The sequence below is a fragment of the Colossoma macropomum genome, unplaced genomic scaffold (assembly GCF_904425465.1).
Source record: "Colossoma macropomum unplaced genomic scaffold, Colossoma_macropomum, whole genome shotgun sequence".
Classification (NCBI taxonomy): Eukaryota; Metazoa; Chordata; class Actinopteri; order Characiformes; family Serrasalmidae; genus Colossoma; species Colossoma macropomum.
The window spans coordinates 25,976,852-25,998,938 of record NW_023494786.1 but is presented as its reverse complement, the minus strand read 5'-3'; the positions used below and the strand labels follow the sequence as shown (position 1 = coordinate 25,998,938).

General features: G+C 39.4%; 2 protein-coding genes across 2 annotated transcripts in view; one reads left to right on the top strand and one right to left on the bottom strand.

Annotated features, from left to right (window-relative positions):
- The window catches only part of LOC118804418 (neurobeachin-like), a 235,488-nt gene that overhangs the window by 128,842 nt on the left and 84,559 nt on the right, over positions 1 to 22,087 (bottom strand). The window contains exon 9 of the mRNA XM_036564932.1: positions 14,761 to 14,897. Within this exon, the coding sequence (XP_036420825.1) occupies positions 14,761 to 14,897 (137 nt within the window). The remainder of the gene's footprint in view (positions 1 to 14,760; positions 14,898 to 22,087) is intronic.
- On the top strand, positions 11,357 to 13,090 carry mab21l1 (mab-21-like 1). The gene has a single exon (XM_036564941.1). The coding sequence runs from the start codon at positions 11,845 to 11,847 to the stop codon at positions 12,922 to 12,924; it is 1,080 nt and encodes a 359-aa protein (XP_036420834.1). The 5' UTR covers positions 11,357 to 11,844; the 3' UTR covers positions 12,925 to 13,090.

The window sequence follows — 22,087 nt, the reverse complement described above, 5'->3', positions numbered from 1 at the left end:
GATTGGTCTGCAAATGTTATTTTTTGTCTGTTTTCTTTTGTCAGTAAGAGCTTCTTGACAGCTACACATCCTTTCAGACTCATAGTGTTGAGTTGTCTTCTCACAGTGGAAGGATGGCTGTGAATATTTTCAGATCTGAATCAAGAGTGGAGGCTGATTTTCTCCTCTCTCTCAAAGATAAAAGCTTTAAGTGCTGTTTATCTGATGGGGACAGTTTTGGTGTCTACCAGGTCTTCCAGGTAGTTGTTATGAGTTCCACTTTCTCTGTATCTTTAAATGATTATTTCAACATTTGTAATATTTGTTTTTTTTTTTAACTTTTTTCTTTGACTCTCCCCTTCCTTATGCTAATCTCCTCAGAAATATCCCCTGAACATCTGTAACTTGTACTTATAATCGTCGTTTTGAAATGAAATAAATGAAGCGTGGTCTCTTGTAGTGACTTTCGCACACTACTGTATACAGTGAGCATTAAGTGTTTCTCTGTAATGTTGTTTCCATTCAATGAAAGATAAGTGACCTTAAGTTATGATATGAATCACTCACATCATCTGTCTCAGGCTACTATACGTAAATCTTATGTTATTATAACGTATAGATTACGTTATATTTTATTGCTCCATTTTTTTGTCATTTATTGAGATTATGAAGGAAAATATATCAGGTTCTCACTCACTATGTGTACCCATACTGTATACGTAATAACATTTAAAGGATGCATTTTATTTCCTAGATTAGGAGTATTTACAAATCCTTTGTTGTACAAGCTGTGAAAGTGACGACCTATCTAAGTGATGAACGTGCCATTTGCAATTTAAATTATTTTAAAGTGGACTTCATCTTATGACATTTGCCAATATAGCACATGTGCCCTGAAATGCATTAATGAAACCAATTTATTCTAACCATGTGATTTTACAACCTCCAAAAATCAGCGTCACGTAAAGCCACACTAAAAGTATCAATCATTTTAACCTTCATTGAGGTTGCATGTCAGTTTCACAAAGGCGCTCATATGGTGTTAATGAGCGTGTAATATAAGCGGCTGGCCACTAGGCCGGCATGTTGCCGGTTTATAGGAAACAGAGCAGTGGCTCTGAAGCTGTCTCTCCACATCACTCAAAGGCAATCAGGAGGAATAAATATCAGGCTTCGTTCATGGCAGCTGTAATCGCCTACCATAACACAGCTAGACAGTGCTATTTCCAGTGAATATTCATGAATAGATTGGGCATGGAGAATACAGGCTGGATTGTGACGTTATGTACTTTTATAGCAAAAAGTCAGCTCCTTTTGTGCTGCTCTGGTGTGGATATAGCTGTTACCATGACAGCTTCTCATAATGCATAATGAGGTTTTCTCCTTGGTAATAACATAAACTGTGCATACAATTTGTATTGTAGGCAATTGTCCACACAAAGGCCCCAAAAAGTATTTGTACATTTGTGCCATACTTTAGAAATATTATGTGAGGAAACAAGATAATTCTGAGCCTGTAATTTTCTTTTTGGAAAAGTGTTCACATTATCATTCTTTACAGAGTTCATGGTCCTATGATTGCTAACACCATTGTAAGAAAAACAGCCTCAGGCTTTGACGTTTCTGTGCTTTGCAGTTTTCTTAGTACAGTCCGGTTGGAATTATTCTCCAAGCTTTTTTCACACAAAGACTCCATCATCAGTTAGATGATGTGCTAAAAATGTTTTTCCCTAAAACAAATATCATTTTTTAAACATTTTATAAAGTAACCTAAAGAACTTTATTCAACTACCAATGGTGACATGGCGTCCAAACACTTTTTTGGAACATGTTACTTTATAACTGTGCATAACTTCCTCTCTACTCATTACTATGCACTACCATTTTGTTTTTACATCTATGCATACTGCATATTGCACTGCCACTTTGTTTATATGTCCATAATATTGCATATTGCACTGCCACTTTGTTTATACACTCAGGCATACTGCACATTCACTAGACGTGACATGCACCACTGCATTGTCACCTACATAATATTTAAGCGATTTTACTTACTTATTTTTGCACTGCACATTATATTTTGTGGTTGAATTAGTATATTCTATTATATATATTTACTTCTTCTATTTATGCATCTGTATATAGTGCACAAAAAAAAAAAAAATTCCTTGTACAACTTGTACTAAAACGAGATTCTGATTGTGAACAACTGGAGTGCCTATGTCTATATCCCCATACAGTCTTCTCATAGATGTCCTGTTTGGTCACCACAAAGTCTCCAGTGAAGCCTCACTGTGGAGGAAGCAGGCGGAAAGGTCCTGGGGACTGGTGCGTGTTACTAATGGTAATGATATACGTCAATATGGCCACATCGCCTCCCACGTGTCCTCCCCATCGTCCGAAACAAAGGAACCGGCAACTTATGAACTGCCTGCGCCACTCTGCAGAGTCCATAAAACAACTGGCCCCAGTCACCGGGGAGACCCCCCGCCCAAGACCACCCCCCCAGCCCCAATCCCGCCCCTCTCACACAGGACCACCAGATGACACAGATGGGACGAGGGCAAACAAAAAAGGGGGCTCCCTTTGTAGTGACCCGGAGCCCTTTCAAAAAGCCATTCAAGCAACAAATTGGGGAAAGCTGGGCCTTGCAGCAACACTAAAGGTTCTTGCTCTTTTATTAGCGAACCTCCGTGGTCGCTATAAACGCAGACTGATTTATGGACATCTAAGCCAAAATGGTTAAGGCAAAATATGCAAGGCAGAGCATTTATGCAGGAGCGAGATGCTTTCCAATGTTATAAGCAGTGCAGATACTTTTGTGTTGAAAGCTGAGAGATATAAGCGATATGTTGCTTTGAAAGATGTTGAAGGTGTACCTTTCTAGGAAGGCAACTGGCATGTTTAAAAATGTAATAGCTGTGTTTTGTTTAATCTTTCCCACTTATTTAACTACTCATTCATATCTGTAAGTGTTAAAACATGTAACCATACTGCAAAAAGATCTAGATGAGGAAGATAACTTGCTACTCTTTCACTTTTTTGTTCTCCAAAGCTTGTACATTTTCTCTTTTTCTAGCCTGGCTGACTCTCAGTCCTCCACACTCTGCAGCTCACTGGCTCCCTCTCCCTCCCTCCATTGCCACCGCCTCTCACTCTCTCCCTCTCTCTCTCTCCCTCTCGCCCCTCCCCTCTCGCAATCTGCATAGAGAGACATTTGTCATCATTAGCCCTGCTCCGACAGTTGGCACCCGGCACCTCAGATCTCGAGGACTTGCAATTATGAAGCCTTCATCTTGTATTTGGGTTACATGGCCTAATTTCATCATGGGCTTCAATGGCCAGCATTTCATTACCCGAACCCCCAACCTGGGGAAGAACGCTGCCTTTTTTTTTTTCCTTCTCTTCCTTTGTTTTTTTTTCCCCCCACTCCATAACCGGCTGTTCGGTGCCTGCGCTCTTCAGAACGGGGTGGTGTAATTAATTTGAAATGCATCTAGGCATTGTCCACACCGGGGCTGTTGCGAAGACGCTTCGCTTGCGTATCATCGGGTCAGTGGGCAAATGATTACGGACTCAACCTCTAGACACAGCCGTCTCTCAGACATTAAGATTAATCACGAGGTGCCGGGATCTCCACTGCTGGATACGCACTAAAGGTGGTCTTATTGAAGCTGAAGAGTTCTCGGTGTTTACTCGAGGGTTACCCCGCATGACTATTAATACACTAAGAGTTTGAACTTTACAGGAATGAAAAACATTGATTGGAGAGAGTATTTAAATCACTTTTTCTCACCCGAATGACACTGTTATTAAATCTATGCAAATGCTCGGATGACATTTGTCAGAGAAGCAGACATATTGCATACTGAAGTGGAGAAAGGCAGTGATTCCTGTGATTTGAGATTCCTTTCTCCTTTACAGTCTTCTCCTCTCACTCTTTCTAGCTGGTTAAAGAGCAGTTAATTTGTGCACAGAGTTAAGCTTAAAAGACGTGGTTTAAGCACATATGGCTTTAGCCAGGCTAGCTGTTCCCTACATGGTCTGAGCTTGAAGTGCGCCTCAGGCTGTTTTGTCCCTGGCTGCCAAACACCCATGGGAGGAGGTCACTAATACAGCATGGAAACTAAAACAAATGGAGGGACAGGATCCAAGGCGTAGAAGGTAGGGGGCTGACGGGCAGGAGGCGATAGAAAATTAACTGGGAGTCCTGCGGTGCGACCATATTGCCTGGAATAACCAAATTCGCCTCAGACAAAAACTCAATGACAATTCTCATATCCAGGCTGAGGAAGTTGAAAGGGATATGTCATAATAAACGTCTGTCTCGTATAATGCAATCTCTTCCAGAGCCGGGCTCCACCGTAATGTCTCTTGTCTTAAACGGCCGGGGCCTTTAATCTGATTTATATTCAACTCTGCCACTCCATTAAATCCACTTGATAATCTGTGCTCTGACCTAGCGACGCCTTTTGGCTCGGTTCCATTTTTTGCTGTTCTTTCCAAGCACAAAGGGCCGTCGCAGAAACGATGACGGGACGAGCACAAAGAACTGTCCCCGAGTGATGATGGAGCGCAGACTGAGATGACCTCTTTTCGTCACTGAACAATAGGATTATTAACGTGGACATGGAAAAAAAGACTATTAACTTCAATTAAGGGAAGACGATGGTGGTAAAGCTCCAGATATGTTTTAATTCCGCTAAAGCTTCGCACGACCCTATTAACGTCAGCATCTAAAGCTATTTGAAATTACTCTGCAGGGAAATGAATGAAGGAAGTTTTTAATTAATATGTCTGGGATGGACACAAAGGCTATGTTCTTAATAGAAAAAGTTGATATAACATGATTACAAGCATTATTCTTAAACTAATTCTAGATATCTTGGCTAATAATATGTTTACTTCTATAAAAATATGACAATATTGTGGCCTAAATACCCCTTTTGAAAACTGTTATTTACTATTCTGTATCTGCTTTAATTTGGTCAATTCTCTGTAATGAAATGAAAGGAAAATCAAAGAAAAGGTTCAATAAACATATGCAAAAATATCTATTCATGATTAGATATGAGATAATTTGACCATCCTACTTATCACTGTGTTATGATATTCATCATATATATCATAACAGTGATAAGTAGGATGGCCATTATGTCGTTGTGATTCACTTTGAGAGAAGCCAACTGATCACAAATTGAAATGAAAGAAATTCTTGACTGTCAACAAAAAGGGGATTCACGACTAGCTATTAACTCCCCTAATAAAATCCCAGTTTATTTGAACCCCATTTACAAGGTTTTTGTGGGATAGTTAACTGTGGTGTCACATGCCAATTTCAGTTGCTTGACAAGAGCTATTACCAGACGATCAAAACGTTCTGACAGCGGGATGATCGGAACAAGAGAAGAAGGGCAGGAAAGAAAAAATAAAGAGATCACTGGGAAGGAAAGACCAGAACAAAGGGGCCTTCAATGAGCTAAATGTTTCCTGGGTCATATGCTTGTGCAACATGAGCGGAAACCAGGCCCATTGTATTGATTTATGCCATCACAGGGCCCATTCAGCAGGTCAGAAATAGCGTCCATACCGAAGGCATCGCCCTACGGACGACTGCGAGATGAGAGGGGTGAGCACTACAGTGACAGAGGCACATAGGAAGTGATGTTATTAAGACACAAAAAGGGTATGAGAGGTCAAGGGAAAGCTGAAGTGCCCCTAGGTCAGGCCTGAAAGCCCATACACATGAGTTATAGAGCACTGAGGATCTGAGGGGTTTGATGGGCATCTATTCAAATTCCATTTGAAACGGATTATATTGAAATGTACACATTTCAAAATATAAGTGACAATTGGGTGTTGTTTGGGGTGATGCTGTACAAGAACCACTTTTAGTTACCTTAAGAAAGTTTTAATGGATGGTTCTGACGAAACATGCTTGTGAACATGATGTGTGGGGATATACATATATAAATATATATATATATATATATATATATAGCTGTTGTCGGAGCAAAAACTTTTTTTGATATAATTTGAAAATGCCTGTTGCCTTTTACATTGACAAGACAAACGAAAACAACAAAACAAAAAATATTATGATATTTGTTTATGTACTAAGTAATCTCAAGTAGCTAAACTGGTGATTAGTCATATTTTTCTGCCAGTTCCAATTCAGATTAATCATGTGCTATTTTATTTCCACCAATGTGTAGTATTAAAACAAACACTTCAAACAAAAAGTCTGAAAGTAGATTTTTTATGAAGTTGCTTAGTTCACCCATTATTATTTCTACTAAAATCATGCTGGGATTTAAAACCTTAAACTGTAGGCTTATTATTCAATTACAGAGCTTAACTACTTATTATTTAGTAAATACTATAAATTAGTTAGTAATAATAATAAAAATAATAAGTTATGTATTTACAGTACAGAGTGAAAACAGAGACCAAGTACAAATTATTCATTTATCTGGAGATATTTCTGAGGAGATATAAGATAATCCACTGACAGATAAACAGTAAGCTTTCATCTTTGAGAGAGAGGAGAAAATCAAGCTCCCCTCTTGATTCAGATATGAAAAAATCCACAGGTGTTTCTGTCCATCCTTCCACTGTGAGAAGACAACTCAGCGCTATGAGTTTGAGTGGATGTGTAGCTGTTAAAGAAGCTCCTACTGACAAAAGGAAATAGACAAAAAAGACAAATATTCGCAATTCAAACACTGACCACGGTGCAGTGTGCAGACCATGACATCACTGCATGTGTTTGGTTCATGAGAACCAAAAAATGTAACCAACCAGACTAAACTTTTTGCAAGTGTGGAAAAAATAGCCCTGTGGATTTATTTGAAAAATTGGAAGTGAATCACTTGAAAAAAATGGAAGCTGTAGTAAAGGAAAATGGTGGACACATTAAAAACAAACAAAAAAATGTTTAGTTGTCGACAGTTTTGAAACAGTTGACCTTGTGATTATATATACATATATATATATATATATATATATATATATATATATATATATATATATATATATATATATACACATATATATGTGTATATATGTATATATACATATATATACACACATGTTTGCATATATATATATATATATAGTTATATATATATATATACAATCTCAGGACAGCCTATATATATATATATATATATATATATATATATATATATATATATATATATATATAGGCTGTCCTGAGATTGTATACTAAATAAAATATGTATGGTCTCTGTATAATATCAAGTGTTCTTGACATTAAATTACCAGGTTGAATGTGTTTTTCTTTTAGTTTTGTTTTTTTTTGTAAATTATATGTTAAACCTGAGGCTGATGCCAAAGCTGGCTAAGCGGGCAGTAACCCCCAGCACATGCTGCAGATTAGAAGGGGCTAATCCTGGCGAAATGGAGCCGGGTGCTGGGGAATACGGAGGGAACACGCTGGCAACTGCTGGGAACTGAATCAGGAGAACAAAAGCGGCTGGAAGAATTTTAGAATAAGAACCAGCAAAGAGCTCTCCCGTCTGCATCCAATAAGAAGACGTACCTGCTGTGAGATATAGAGAGTGAGCAGGAGCTTTTGCGTGTCAGAGAGAGCTGGAGTGAGCTACAGAGCAAAGAAAGTGAGAGCGAGATAGTGTCACTAGCAGAGACAGAGGGATTTTCTTGCTTTCACTGGAGAACCTTTCAGCTGGCCCTACGGCCTCCTGCAGAACTGCAGAGATTGTACTGTTGTACATTATAACACTGTAGCTACATCACAGGCAATATGGAGCACTATGAAGCACTTTTCTCCTCTTTCAATTGTGATTTGTCCTTAATAAATATCGCTTTCACATTGTCTGGGAAAACAACAGTATTCTAATACATAATCCCAGTCCAGAGATATTATTAGGCTGGAAAACAAAACATCCGCTTTGGAAACAGACCGCACCAAGCACACTTCAATGCGAGCCGACCCTCCATGAAGCCTAATCTCTGTGCAGTGACGAACGAATGTGCTCTTTTTCAAAGATACACTCCGGCTTTAGCACAGACCTGGTAAGCGTGCCACTCAATCTGCTTCAAAACTGAATGTGAAGAATGGAAAGCATGTTGCTTCAGACAAATTCATGGACAGACAAAGAATGAAGGAAATGAACTGGCTCACAATAAGTCACTGTGCAGCAATTATCTCTGAATTTGTCCAAAAATAAATATCTTTAAAAAGGGCTATTACGTGCAATAAAGCTGTTATAAAATAATAATAACTACCAAATTTTGGCTTTGGGACTAGACTAAGTAATATTTCTGTGGTTAAATATTATACATTCATAAAAGTTTAATCTTAAAACCCTAAACTTAAAATTCAGCCATTTTAAGACATTATTCAGTAACTACTATACATTATTCAGTAACTACTCCAAAACTAATATGCATATAACTAACTTTTATTTTTCTACATTACTTGAGCACAGCAGTAGCCCTTTACATTGTATGAACAAGTCCAGATGAACTGACCAATAGAAATGGTCCGAAGTGATATAAAATAAAATCTTGGTCCACTGACTTTCATTAAGTTGGCGTTTCAATTTTGGAGATATATTTTTGTTTTTTGCTTTTTTAGGCAGCAATGATATGCAGTTATGTATGCTGACCCACATACAGATCCCTAAGATTTATAAGGTTAAAAGAAAGCTGGAATAAACAAGAATTTTTAATTATAACAGCAGGCAAAGACCTTTGCCTAACTATGAGCCTGAAAGCAGTTCATATCAACTATCATTAAAGAACACTATTTATTTTACTACAGCTTTATACTTCATACATTTCTGCTAGGAGCTGGTTGTACAGTCTGGTAGCCTATAGACTGGTAGCCTATAGTTGAATGCACTGGTGAAAATCTCATGTACTCTCTCTGTGTGGTGTGTGTGAAAGCTTCTCCTGTGTTCAGGCAGGGCTCGGCTCAGAATGGGCGCAGAGGATCTTTCCATAGAGCCACGAGGTGCTTTGGCTGCTAAATGCATGCGATTTGCTCTTTTTAGATGCCTTATTACTGCTTGCAAGGCATCTTTGTGTCTTAGATGGACAAGCATGCATAAAAAATGCAGCCAGAGTCAGAGAAGGATCAAGTGAAGGTTATTAAGGATGGGGAAAGAGTACGGGTGAAGTTATTGAACAAAACATTGTAGATTTTGTGAGAACTAAAATCAAACAAATTGATTTCTGGTAGGATTGATGCAAGATGGAAATGAAGGGGCCTTATAGGACTTATAGACTTCACGGGAAAAAGGGAGACAATATTTAGCCAAAGTTAAAATCAAACAATTGATTTTATAAGAGTGATGGAAATTACAGGCCTGCTAAGAGACACACTAGTCAAAAAGAGAGCCACTATTTTGTGAACCCGCAATCAAATAAATGTGTTTCATGCAGGACTGAGGCACGGTGGAAAATACAGGCCTACGTATAGACCTAGTAGTCAAAAGGAGACACTCTTCAGTCAAAATCTAAATCAAAAGATGAACTTAAGAATGACCTATGATGGAAATTAGAGGCCTACATATTGACCTGGTTGCCAAAAAAAGACAAAATATTTAGTGAAAATTAAAATGAATCAGGACAGTTCTGGTAGGAATCTGGTAGGAATGAAAATCAGAGGCCTACCAGTGTACTTTTTTTTTTTTGAAAGACAAAAATTTAAATCAAACAATTTAGTTCAGAATTTAAGGTTGATGGAAATTACAAGCCTCAAGAATTTTCAAATTAAATTGAAACAAATTCATTTCTTGTAGGAATGAAGTATAGCAGTAGGGCACATTTGAACCAATGGTCAAAAGGTTAGAATCAAAGATGGGTAAAGAATCAGGCAGAAATGATAACCAATGCTTTAAATCTGGCTGGAGAAGATGATCCTCATCCATTACAAGAACATGGCTGGAGAGATGAGCTCACATACAAATACACATTGAGCGAGAATACGTGTCTAACCGCACAAAGCCAGAGATCTTCAGATCATTTCACAGAGATTTTCTTACTGAAATAGCTCATATTCAGGCCTCGCTGACACCGGAGAGTTTTCAGAAAACAGAATGATAAAGACTGGATATTAAATAGCGACATATCGGCTAAACATCGGCTAAACAGCGCACCGGCGACTTAAGCGCGCGCTCGATTCACTTAAAAAAAAAATCTTAATCTTATTTTAATGACTAAATTAAGAAACACGTGCTATAGACGAAAAACAAAACGAAAATGCTCTGTCACTTTTTTCCCGAGGAGGAAACACATCTGCACACCAACCTGCTTTCAGCTGTTTTATTTCAAATATTTACTGTAGTCATTAAACTGAAGCTGCTTTCATTAATAACACGTGATATTTACAGGTTTATGGGAGGTATTAATATTGCGTCTTATAAGAACATAAACAGTAAGTGCCACGTTTAAATGCTCTGCATCTTCAAACGATGCAAATTAGCAAATAATATAATTAGTATAATAACGTTACATTCTAGTGTTATCGCATATTACCATTTCATAATATTAATATAATGCGCATCGTCGTGTTTTACAGTCTTAACATCGCGGCTATAATAAATGACAATAAAAAAAAACCAACGATATTAAATTAGCGCGAGCAGGACGAGAAGCCAAGTACAGGTAAACAACAACAGTGCGGTGAAGATGAACGGCCTGAAGAAAATGTACAAAAAATAAATTAAAAACAATAACAATGGTGTGATGGGGGAGTGAAAAATGAATGAAAAAATGAATTGAAATGAAATGAAAAATCGTGCATTTAAGACGTTTAATTAAAAAAATAAAATAAAATAATAAGCTGCAGCGGATGGAAGTGATTGAACATGTAAACAAAAGAAAAAATGGAGAAAAAATAAAAAAGTTACAAAATATGTTAGACTAAATAATGAACTAAATACATAATAATAATAATAATAATAATAATAATAATAATTAAAAAATAAAGGAGTAATAAAGTACAAACAAAATAAAAATATAATAATAAATCAACCAATTAAAACACAAAATGACTAAGCTACAGTAAACCTGGTGCAGTCTGATCTGAAGCTGTGTCCTTTCTGCTCTTCTCTGTGTGCTTTAAAATAAACCAATAAAACCAAAACCAAAATAAAAAATCAATAAAATTACATTCAAACAACAAAACAGCTACAGTGGTGTGAAGGTGTGAGCTGTGTCCTCTCTGCTCTCCTCCTTCTGCTCTAAAAATCTCTTAAATCGTCTCGGAGGAAAAACTGGACGCGACGGTGACGCGGCAGGCCGTGATTGGCCGCGCTCGGGCGCAAGCCCCGCCCCCTCCATCACTTCACTCCGGCGTGTGTGTCCCGCAGATCTCAAAACACACCACGACGGCGAGGAGGAGGAGGAGGAGGAGTACGGCACTCACACACTCTCTCACACACACACACACACCTCCACACACACACATTCACACACACGTAACGGAGCACGAGCCCCAAAAAGCAGAATAACGAGAAGAAGAAGAAGAAGAAGAAGAAGAAGGAAAAAAATAAACAACAACAGCAAAACTTGAGGCGAACTCGGGCTCGGAGGTCACTTCCACTTTCGCTCTGGAAACTAACTGGTGGACTTTTATTTTTGAATTTTTCTTTTTTCCCTCCTTCTCTTCCCTCTCGAATTTGATGCTTGTGCTTAACGGGGAGGACGCACGGATGCGCACGACGCACAAATAACCCGCTTTGCCTTTTTTTCTCGCCGTTTTTTGCTCTTTTTTCTTCTCCAAAGTTGGCTCCCGTGCCCGCGGCCGCGTTGGATCCGTCGGCGTACTGCGAGCCCCCTCCGGTGTACAACCCGGAGCTGTGCCCCAACATGTTGGCGGCGCAGGCCAAGCTCGCGTACCACCTGAACAAGTACTACACGGAGAAGTGCCAGGCGCGCAAGGCGGCCGTGGCCAAGACCATCCGGGACGTGTGCAAGGTAGTGTCGGACGTGCTGAAGGAGGTGGAGGTGCAGGAGCCGCGCTTCATCAGCTCCCTCAACGAGCTGGACAACCGGTATGAGGGCCTCGAGGTGGTCTCGCCCACCGAGTTCGAGGTGGTGCTCTACCTCAACCAGATGGGCGTCTTCAACTTCGTGGACGACGGCTCGCTGCCCGGCTGCGCCGTGCTGAAGCTGAGCGACGGCAGGAAGCGCAGCATGTCCCTGTGGGTCGAGTTCATCACGGCTTCGGGCTACCTGTCGGCGCGCAAGATCCGCTCGCGCTTCCAGACGCTCGTGGCGCAGGCCGTGGACAAGTGCAGCTACAGGGACGTGGTCAAGATGGTGGCGGATACCAGCGAGGTCAAGCTGAGGATCAGAGACCGCTACGTCGTCCAGATCACGCCCGCCTTCAAGTGCACGGGCATCTGGCCGCGCAGCGCGGCGCACTGGCCGCTGCCGCACATCCCGTGGCCGGGCCCCAACCGCGTTGCCGAGGTCAAGGCCGAGGGCTTCAACCTGCTCTCCAAGGAGTGCTACTCGCTGAACGGCAAGCAGAGCTCGGCGGAGAGCGACGCCTGGGTGCTGCAGTTCGCCGAGGCCGAGAACAGGCTGCTGCTGGGCGGCTGCAGGAAGAAGTGCCTGTCGGTGCTGAAGACGCTGCGCGACCGGCACCTGGAGCTGCCCGGCCAGCCGCTCAACAACTACCACATGAAGACGCTGCTGTCGTACGAGTGCGAGAAGCACCCGCGCGAGAGCGACTGGGACGAGAACTGCCTGGGCGACCGGCTCAACGGCATCCTCCTGCAGCTCATCTCGTGCCTGCAGTGCCGCCGCTGCCCGCACTACTTCCTGCCCAACCTGGACCTTTTCCAAGGCAAGCCGCACTCGGCGCTGGAGAACGCGGCCAAGCAGACGTGGAGGCTGGCCAGGGAGATACTGACCAACCCCAAAAGCCTGGAGAAGCTCTGAGGTTGAAAAAGAACGAGAGAACAGAACAAAATATGAAAGAAAGAAAGTACATTCTGATGTGACTTTGGAGACTGGAGAAGGAAATATTCACCAACACTAACAGGCCTGGAGAACATCTGAGGTAAAAAAAAACAACAACAACAAAAAAAAACACCCCAAAAAAAAACCTTAAAGACTTGGCGAATTGGCGAGGGAAATATTGACCAACCTTAGAGAGAAAAAAAGAAATGTAAAAATAAGAATTTGATGTGAAAGACATGGAAGCTGGCGAGGGAAACACTGACCACCTCTAAACCCCCGGAAATCTGAGGTAATTAAAGAAAACAAAGTGAAGCCTTTCTTTAAGAGTTTAGATGTGAAGTCGAGAGAGCTGAGAGTAAGACTAGGAGGCTCTGTGAGGCCTGTAGGCAATGCAAAAGCTGCCTGGACTGAACAAAAAATTCCTGCTGGTCAATTTCTGTCCAATGTCTTGTTGTAAAGAAAATTCCGTCTATTTTTCCTAATTCGTGTCATCCAGTTGTGATCGTTTTTTCATTTTGCGAGCAAAAAATCTACAATCAGAAATGAGTGGTTATTTATCAGTGTTATATCTTTTTTTTAACTTAACGAGCCGTGCCCTCCATTAAGATGATTAAGATTAAGATTTTTTTTTTAATTATTAATTTTTGAATTCTCCAAAAGCAGACCAGTGCTCCCCCCATGAATGACCAGCCTTGGCAAACTGACAACTCTGTACATTTTTATACTGTAAATACACACATTTGTAGCTCGTGATTCCGGTGGTCTGAAAATTTGTGAATGTTGTTTCTGTGACACGTAAATAGAAATTTCATTTCACCTGTTTTAACATTCGCCTGAATTATTTCTGAAAACAACAAAACAAAAAAAAAGACAAAAAAAAAAACCAAAACAAACACATTTAGATCTGCATCAGTGATAGTTTAACTATTGTCGATGGCAAGTTTCTAATTTCTAGAGTTTACATTTTTGGTAGTACTATTTGTTACATTTTTTTAGACATTCCATAAGCTTATACTTGAATTTTTATTTAAAGTATATTCCACCATTTCTTTTCTTTTTTTCTTTTTTGTTTTGTTTGTACCTTGCTTCCATGATAAAAGCTGAAAATGAGAATATTATATATATGGAAAAAATATACCTGAAAACAATGCACTTGAAATACACTGGAATATAACATTGTGATTGGATTTTTTATTTCTGTCTCTGAATTTATTTAAAGAGTTAATAAAAAAACAAAGACAGGATATTTGTGTGCTAATAATGATTCGGAGATGAATTCATAAAATGTGAGCGTTAAGGTGATAATATGAAAAGCATTTTCTATAAACACTGCACTGGTTTTCAGGCAAGATTTCGACAAGAAAACGTTTATTCCAGGTTTTTTTTTGTCTTTAGCGTCAGTTTTCATTAGATTGAGGGGAACTGCTGCGCTTTTCACAGGCCTGGACTGAATGGCTGGAATAAAGAGCTGCTGGATGGTGCAGAATCCTGATTTAGTTTATTTGATCGATCGTTCTGAACGTCTGAAAACGTTTCGGGAAAAATGACCGCAATCGCTACTTTTTACTACATTTATGCGGCTGAATTTTTGCGCGCGTGGTTGTTTGTTTACACCCCTGCATGTCCCCCTTAGCCAATCCTCTCACTCATACATCAGTACTGACTCACTAAACCACTGAATGCTACCAATAAAACGCTTTTAGCTGCGTCTGTATGGCAGCAAACCTGACCTGCAGCGACTACAGGCACGAACCGTCTGAGCTGTAGTGAAAGGGAGGGAATGAGGGATGAGGAGGATAAAGGAGTGCAGCCTACTCTGGGGTCCAGGCGCTTGAAGGCCGGGTCTTCCTCGTCCACCTCGAAGTAGATTTCCGTGGTGGTGATGGAGAGGGTCCCCCGGGCCGCCAGCACAGGGGCCACCAGCTGGGCAGGGGTACTGAGGACCACCGGGCCTGCAGGGGACAACACTCTGGTTATAGATTCAGCAGTACTATTATACAGCAAATCAAACATTGTCCAATCAGCAAACAGGACGAGGCGCCGACATAAACAGCGATAAAACAGGTCGACATTACAGACTTACTGACTTATATTAATATTAATATTAAAATTAATATTCATTTCACAAACGCATCAATTCTAAACCTCTAAAAACAACCAATATTTAAAAACTAGCAGTTTGTTGGGGGTTTAATATAAACAGACTTAATGATAAACAAATAATAGTGTGGAAGAGCAGCCCTACCTCCAACTGAATTATATAAATATTGGCAAATAATCAAAAATGCAAATGAGACGCAATAAATAAATAAATAAACGACAACAAAGTTTGCAGAGCGTAATTTTACCGCCATATGAATACTTCAAATGTACAATATTGTTCATCTGATCGTCAAATAATCAGATATGCAGATGTGTTGAGGAAAAATATAATAAATATATAAATAAATATTAATACTTAATTAATACTTAAATATTAAAAAACCACAGCCTTACTGATATTTTAATGCTAAATTTAGCCGTGCTAAATGCTAACAAAAATCAGTTCACAGCACTACTAGACTTGTAAAATCACCAAATAACCAAATAGGCCAGCAAATCTACACGTTTATAAAAAGTGATCTATAAAAATACGCAATAATAAAACGGCGGCAGAGCTGCTTTCCCGCCTTTAACACGCTAACTTAGCAGTGTGTGCTTCCATGACGTCTACAGCAACATTATAAGCTGCACTTGTGAAATGACCAAATATGTCGAATAAATAAATAAACACAACTAACAATTATTTCTAATAATGCTAAATTCTAATAACGCTACAAATGACTCATGACGTCTAAGCCAATATAGCTGTGTATAGCTCACTCTCCACAGTCCAGACTGCGCTGACCGCTGCTTGCGGCCTTCACGCTGTTTTATGAAGACACGCTAGGAAAAAAAAGATGTTTTTGTTGTTTTAACTTAATAAAGTCAGTAACCTGTTTAAAACAGATTTCATGCTCTTGAAATACCAGAAGTTAACACAATGCAAGAGCCCAGATTTATGACGTTATGAAAGAAGTAGATATTACAATGTGTTGTGTCTGTCTAGTCAGCATCAGACTGGTTATTAACTGTTTATTCACCCATTTATTCAGTGCTATTTTAATCATAGAGCCACCCAGTGTTTATCTGATGAGATTAGCCTCCATATTTTAGTTAAGTGATAACGGTGGCCTACAGATTACTGCTACTGTGACTGTGCAGCAAATGCACACATCTGTACACTAAACATCATTCAGCCTTTTTGCGTTCCCAAAGCTTGTTCACTTCTCAACTCCCCAGTCCTGTTCAGAGCCTCGTCTGGGCTTTCATGTTGCTGTTATTTTACTATTTCAGCATCAGCCGAGCTCTTTAAGGCAGCCTGGCTGCTGACCTCATTGAATCAAAACAACAAATTGCTTTTACGCTGTAAGACTGCAGTAGAATTGTGTTTGTGTGAGGCCTATTTCCTGCATATTTTTCCCAATATTGCTTTGCTATATTCTAAACCTCCCCCCATCCCCCCACCTCACATTCAGCCCAGCTGGGGGAGACATGGTTATGCTGTGTTAATCTGCGTCTAATCTAATAAGACCTTTACACACCCCATCTCAACATATCAAAACCTTCAAAATTGACCTGACTAAACGCTCTGAAAACATTTGTGATGGCTTTTTGACCTCTTTCTGCCTCTGTGTCCCACATACACACACACACACAGTCGCACGGTGATGTCTGAGGAGTGAAGAGCCTCTTGAAAATTGGGATATTTATCGATCTCCTGAACTCCAGAGAGCCACTTTAAGGTCTCATCAATCTTAATCTGGACTCCTCAGCCACTTATGGCCGATACTGTTGCAAGATTACAAGTGGATTTGGGTTGCAGTCGCAGCTCCCAATGGGCTCCTTCACTGAGATCACAGGCCTACGAGCTCACACTACGAACAACATAGAGCTCAACAGCAACTCTCTATTTATATTTTTCTTTTTCCGGTATTTAGTGTTTGGTGCAGACTTTTTTTCAAATAAATCTGCAGAGATATTTTTCCACTCCTCCAAATCCAGTCTTAGAATTTGGTTGCATTTTCTGCTTCTCACTTCCAAATAATCGGAGTTACAAATTTAGATACATCAAGCGTATGTAGTATATGTGTGTGTACATTAGGTACGTATCTGTTGTTTCAAGCAATTGAATTGTGGTCTACAGACATTTCTGGGAGTCTGAATTTTTTTTTGCATATGTTAAAACATTTTCTACAAGGAAGACACTTAAATATAGCATTTTTTCTTGAAATTTGAATGAACAATTTGTATTGACTTCGACATATTGGTGAAAAAATAAAACATAACATCTAAAATGTGCCTTAACTTTTGCACATTCAGCAATTAAACGGTAATTACCAGTGCAGAGGTGTGTTCTCCGCAGAGGACGTCCTTATTTTCACTTAGAAAAGCAATAAAACGTAATTACGCACGTAATCTGCTGATATTTTTCAAATCCCCAGAGTTCAGTCTTAGAAGTTGGTTGCATTTTCTGCTTCTCATTTTTTCAAGTAATTTTAGTAACAAATTTAGATAAATCTAAATATATAAATATATATTAACAGAAAAATATATATGTATGTTACATATTTGTGGTCTACAGTTGAATTGTGGTCTACAAAAAAAATCTGGAATTTTTATTGCATAATAATATGCATAACGCATGAAATATGAAAACTACAATTCAGTGTTTTATAACCCATATTGTTTCTTTCTTAGTCTTATAATCAGTAGGTCTTTTGAGTCTGTCTGTGCTGCAGACTGGCTGAGCTGAGCTCTACACCCATTCCACTGCTATATTTATCCCATCTACTGCACAGAGAACAGCTTTCCCCTCACCTCTCCCTCTCACTGCCCAGCTCTCTACACATCTCCACTAAACCTACAGTCTTTTACGCAGCAACTGACTCTCCTCACATCATCCACGTAACACAGAGAGCCCGTCAGCATTAGAATTAGGTGATAAGAGAAAAGCAAGACAATACAGCGTTAATCCACAACAGAGAGGACAGAGAGAGGCGTGGATTACTCCTAATCCCTCTCGGGACCTTTTCATAATTGGGATGTAGTATTAATATATTTACATGGAGTGGAATAGGATACTCTGGGATCCCCCTGTGGCGTGTAATTTCTCCTGGATTTACACCACTCAGTGCTCCATGCCAAGTAGCCCAATAAAACTAACAATGTAAATAAGCACTACTACTGCTACCACTACCACTACTAATAATAATAATAATAAAAATAATAATAGTACATAATGATTTGCAAACGGTTTATGGAATATTTTATGAATGAGAGGAGATGATTTTGCCACATATTTAAGTTTCTTCTTTTCCTATATGATCATCCTTTAAACATATTATTGTTATTATTATTATTATCATTATTATTATTATTATTATTATTATATGCCATCCTATGTTTTCATGACTAAAGCTGGTATATAGTGCAGCACTATTGTCTGTGTGCCCCTTAAAGCTGTGTAAGGGAAACAGGTGCAGCAGCTAGACAGAGACTGATATCAGCACAGTGATGTCACTGGAGCGTAGAGTAGGGACAAGTGCATGCAGGGAAAAGGCAGTGGCTGTTTATTTTCTTCTCATATCCAAACCACATGTGGTTTTTGTTGAAAATTAGAAATTGCGATGAAGATGAAAACGACAGAAACTCTGCTTAGACATGATTATAGGGTTACACAGAAATACACAGCCTGAATGAAGTATGTTTAATCAAATGATGGACTGAAATATAACGAGTTACTACTGTATCAGCACCATTCACAAACTATTTGGGTTAACTAACTGTAAGAGATTATTACTGTTGTATAACTATATTGCTATAGATATTAATTCATAATATAATAGTTAACTATTACAGACCAAACTACATTTTTTTGTTGATTTTCTAAGTGAAAATAAGTGAACACATCCTCAACTGAGAACACGCTTCTGCACATTTCCATGCACAGTTATTTATTACTGTTTATTTTCAGAATGTGCAAAAAGTTATGGCACAATTTATGTATTAGTTTTGATTTTTTTCCATCACAATATGTCATGCATAGCAAACAAATACACATTGTGCATTCAAAATTGCAGAAAAGTTCCCAGCAGAGGATGTTTCACAACACAAATTAGACTTCCAGAAATGTTTACCACATTTCAGCTGCTTAAGACAACAAATATGTGCCTAATTTCTTTCAAGATTGTGATGATGAAATAAAAGAAAACATTCAGCAGAAATCCTAAGATACATGTTCATATTTAGTTAGTTAGTAAATAAGCTGAGCCAGCAGTGCAGCGTTTGGCCACTAACCTAAACTGAAAACTTTGTTGAATAACAAGAACAATCAACAGTCAACTGCATCAGTCCTATAGCATAAAAGACACACAGAGAGAGAGATAGAGAGAGGGAGAGAGAGGGGGCAGAGAGGGAGTGAGAGAGAGAGAGAGAGTGAGTCAGAGAGAAAGAGGGGTAGAGAGAGAGATAGAGGGGGAGATCTCTCTCAGCCACTCATCTCATAAACGCACTGTTTGTGTGGGAACAAATCGGGGCAGGGCTTGTGTCCCGTAAAGCCGTAGTTCTGAGCTCAGGGCTCTGATTGGCAGCAGTAAGGCGCGGCTCTGCCCACTGCACTGCTGGCCAGAGATCTGTTGTTGACAGCGCTGCTGTTTCCATCTCACTCATTAGCACTAGCATTAGCATGTAGAAACAAAACAACAACAGCAGCGCACATTGCTCCATCTCAGCACACGCTCGGCCTCTTCTCTGTCTCTCTCTCTGTCACAGCTCCCCTTGTGGATGAGAGATGCAGTGCAGACAGCAATGCGTCTTTGGGGACGGATATATGAAGAAGTTGTTTTTAAGGCTTTCAGAAGTTTACTTGCATGTTTGTGCTAAAACATCACCAAGTATAAATGTTCAGGAATTGCTCTTTTCACCTAAAACCTTTACTGGAAGATTCATGTCAGATCATATTCCATATTATTCAGGAATATACAATTATAAGAATTCAGAATGTGTACTGCATAATTTGAAGCCTAACTAGTCACATTTATGCAATCACTGGCCACTTTATTGGGTACACCTACTCTGTATCTGAGTCTAATAAGTGTCGACACCTTTTAAAGTCAATTGTAAGTTATAATATACATCTTTCTTGGCCAACCGTTGGGCTCAGAAGTCAAGCAAACGACCGTACTGCAACCTGTGAAAGTCAAATGAGGCTTTATTGGCCTCCTTCATGCATTCCACGCATAAACTGGATATTTAAATATAATTATAAATGCATACTCCTTGTGTAAACATTTGCAAATACAGTTGAAGCATAAACTGACTGTGAAGGCAGTGACAGCCCAAAGACAGCGCTTTTCTGAAGGCATAGACTTGTGCCTAAGGGCTGAGAGTGTGAGCATTTTGAGCAGTTTACAGTGAAAACAGGCTTATTTATTTGACAGGGAGAGTTTTAACGTTACGTTCTGGTAACTAACTTCTCCCATTATGCATGATACCCACAAATTCAGACACACTGAAACGTATACTTTAGTTATGTACAGTACTGTGCAAAAGACAGAGACCACCTTCATCTTTTAGATTCCAGTCAAAATGGACATTAAGAGTAAGTTATTCATTTTTCAGTGTCAGGAAAAAAAAAAAAAAACTAAATATATTGAACAGATTGTTATCTGTGTCATTATCTGTATTTAGCGTGTCCACCACCTGCCTTTATTACAGTTTCTGTCTTTCAGTTTTTTTTTAAGAAACCCGGGGATGTTTTTCCACACCTCCAAAGTTCAGTCTCAGAAGTTGGTTGTGGTTTCTGTGTCTTACAATCCAAGTGATTCAAAACACAGAATGATGTAGAAGTCTGAACTTTTTTCAAATCCTTTTTTGTCTGGATCCTTTCCTCAGTGAGGCCTTCGCGACATCTACACATCCTTTCAGACTCATAGCGTTGAGTCCCATTTTTGCTATGTTGCTCAATAATTTTTTGTACTCTTATCCTATGTACCTAATCTCCTCAGAAATATCATCTGAAAATGAATAACCTGTACTTAAAGGCCATTTTGAATGGAGATTCGATAAATGAAGGATGGTCTCATATACTGTCAATGTCTATCAAAACCTTGTAAGCCAGTTGTGTGACCATTCCATGATAAGTGGAGTGGACCATAATTAGTAAGTAAGTAAGTAAGTAAATTAATAAATAAAGTTACTTCTGAACATGTAAAGAGCAGATTACACAGGTATGGTAGCCTGTTAGTGGACAATGACTGTGTGTTTTCTCAAATGGTCTCGTTTAAAATCAAACTGCTTAAGTATTGTAATAGCTACAATTACAATTACACTGCTATGCAGTACCAGGAAATGTTTCACCAAGGACGGAGCTGACTTTATTAAAGGGGCCCAAAAAAGTGTTTCAAGGGGGAAAGGCCATGGAAAAAACGATGAGCCATAAATAGAAACTCAGTCCATTTGCTGCTTTATAATCCCTGTGATTGGAGCACAGCAAAACATTTCAAGAATTTATGAGCTATAACAGGATGTGAAACGACCTCACGAAACACAAACTGGCTTCAGGCAGCGATTTTCTGCAAATTGTTAAACACACTTATCAGTGAAGATGCAGCGCTGATCTGTATCTGAGCCGTGGATGAACGCTGGCTAACTTACCTCTGGCAAAAAAGGCAATTATGTGTTTTGCTGTGTGCTGCTGGATTCTATAAGCTGGTAAAAAAAAGGCTCAAGAGAGCTGCCGTTAAATCGAGAGGGAAGTTGGACAGTTCCACTTTTGGCAGCTAAGACAAACTAGTGGACTCCCAGGGCCGGCACAGTTGGGCTTTAACGACACATAATCTCTGATAGAAATGACCAGGTCAGTGTACTATTTTATATATTCATAAACCTCTGGTTCTGCGTGTAAGTCTGCACAGAGGGTGTCGTTATAATCTCCTAATGAATGTGCAGGCCTAGTAGTGTGGGTCCACTAGGACTATTTGTGGCATAATTAATAAGACGTCTGCAGTACAGTTGCAATGCATATATCATGGAGTTGCAGTCCCACAACAGATGGAAGTGC